A 1,884-nucleotide genomic window follows, 5' to 3' on the forward strand; every position below is an offset into this window, starting at 1 on the left:
ATTGACGACGGCAAGTCAGCTAAAAAAAAACAACTAAAAGCTACGTTTTATTGAATTTTACAAATGGTATGCATCACCAAGTGAAGTTAGTGTCGAATATTCAATATCAAAGGAACGAACTAGATGCCGTTCATTAGGATTCTAAATAAAAAAGGCCTTCACATAAATTATATATACTTCATTTTGTTTTTTCAGAACGGAACCTCTTCGCGTTTTCAGACAAAAGTGATTTGCGCGATGACATTGATTTACTTAATTGCACTCCGCCGGCCATCGTGGAATTTCCAAACTTTATGCGACAGAAAAGTTGGATAGCAGCCACAGTTTGCTTTTTCCTCAGCATGTACCTGTTCGTCGTCCTGGCTATTGTTCGTGATGATTACCTAGTGCCGGCCATGGAGCGACTGTGCTACAGTAAGATTTAATAAACACTTCACAAAAGTTAATGTTCTCTCATTGTAATACAGAATGCACACTCAATACCGTAATGGTCCTAGGAGTGTGTAACCCGTCCTTCTGTCTGTCTGTATGAACGAGGAAATACGCAGGATTATTTATAAAGAAGCGTTTTCAATCCACTTCTTAATCCTATATGCGTTTGTCTGTATGTAGACCAAGATATCTGAAACTGTAAAAGCATGCAGAGTCTTGGTCTACCTAAAGTAGTATAGCAAGAGATGGCTAAAGCGTTTTTAAGCAGTCTTGTACTCAAACCGCAAAGCTTTTCAATTAAACTATTATGTAATAATAATCTGTTTTCATAGCTCTGCGAATGACATATGATGTGGCCGGAGCCACTTTCCTGGCGGCTGCCACTTCGGCCCCGGAACTCTTCGTTAACTTTGTAGCAACCTTTATCACTCACGGCGACATTGGACTAGGCACGATCGTGTGATCCTCGGTGTTCAACATCTTGGTAATCGCAGGCGTGTGCGGCATACTTACTCCACCGGTGCGGTCTGATCATAAATTCAGACTGAATAGTGTCTTTTATTGATATTCTTTTGCTTTTTCTTACAGAGTAAACTGGATTGGTGGCCGGTTACAAGGGATACAGTTTGGTACCTCGTGGCCATAGCGACTGTCACAACTGTGGTGTGGGATTCGCTTGTCACGTGGTATGAGGCTACCGTCCTTATCCTACTGTACTTGCTTTATATCATTCAACTAGTGCTGGACCGCCGAATCCAGAACGGTGTTCGCAGTAAGAATAGCATTTAATCAGGTTTTTTTTCAGGTCTCTTTCAAAAGTCGGTCATGCCCACTCTAATGCCCACTAACCGCTAAAGTATGTGGAGCACAAAATATTAAAATTAAACTTCTGGTTTGATTTTTGTTAATATCTAAAGATCAACCTTTTTTCGATTCATTAGCGAGCATACTGCACATAAAAATGGGTTAACTAGTAGTGAGCACTTGGGGCATCGGCGAATTGGCACTCGGCTAAAATGGCACTCGGCGAAATGGCCCTCCACTGATTAGCCGACCGCCCAGCCAGTGTCTAGGATAAATCTTTGGTTGGGGTCTTGGCTGAGAAACCGTTTTCGGGTATAGGTCATAGGAGTCCAAGATCATTACATTACGTTTGTAATTCATTTCGTTTTCCCCAAGTGCTCACTACTACCCTAAAAAGGCAAAAATTTCGTTAATTGGGGGTCTCAATATAGACCCTCACTAAAAAAAAAAAAAAAAAGTGTGTTTGGTGTCATTGGAAAGCATTTTTCACACAAATTTTCACACCTCCGCGCACAAGCAGACCTGAGCGCACACTTGAGCTGGGAGTTCTCAGGTGGACTCATCCAAGAGCAAAGGGTCACGTCTTCCAGAAAACCAATGGAGGGAGGATCTTATAGAATACCTGACTCAGGCGCACACATACATACC

The 1,884-nt window shown here is 41.9% G+C and overlaps 1 protein-coding gene across 1 annotated transcript; it reads left to right on the forward strand.

The window, feature by feature from the left end:
* Window positions 1-318: 318 nt before the first annotated feature.
* Window positions 319-1,221, forward strand: LOC108110098 (sodium/potassium/calcium exchanger 4-like). The gene is given in 3 exon segments (XM_041817844.1): window positions 319-414; window positions 765-952; window positions 1,021-1,221. Coding segments are annotated over 3 exon segments (462 nt in total). The 5' UTR covers window positions 319-341.
* Window positions 1,222-1,884: the final 663 nt, after the last annotated feature.

The sequence above is a fragment of the Drosophila eugracilis genome, unplaced genomic scaffold (genome assembly GCF_018153835.1).
Source record: "Drosophila eugracilis isolate 14026-0451.02 unplaced genomic scaffold, ASM1815383v1 contig_1963, whole genome shotgun sequence".
Taxonomy (NCBI): Eukaryota; Metazoa; Arthropoda; class Insecta; order Diptera; family Drosophilidae; genus Drosophila; species Drosophila eugracilis.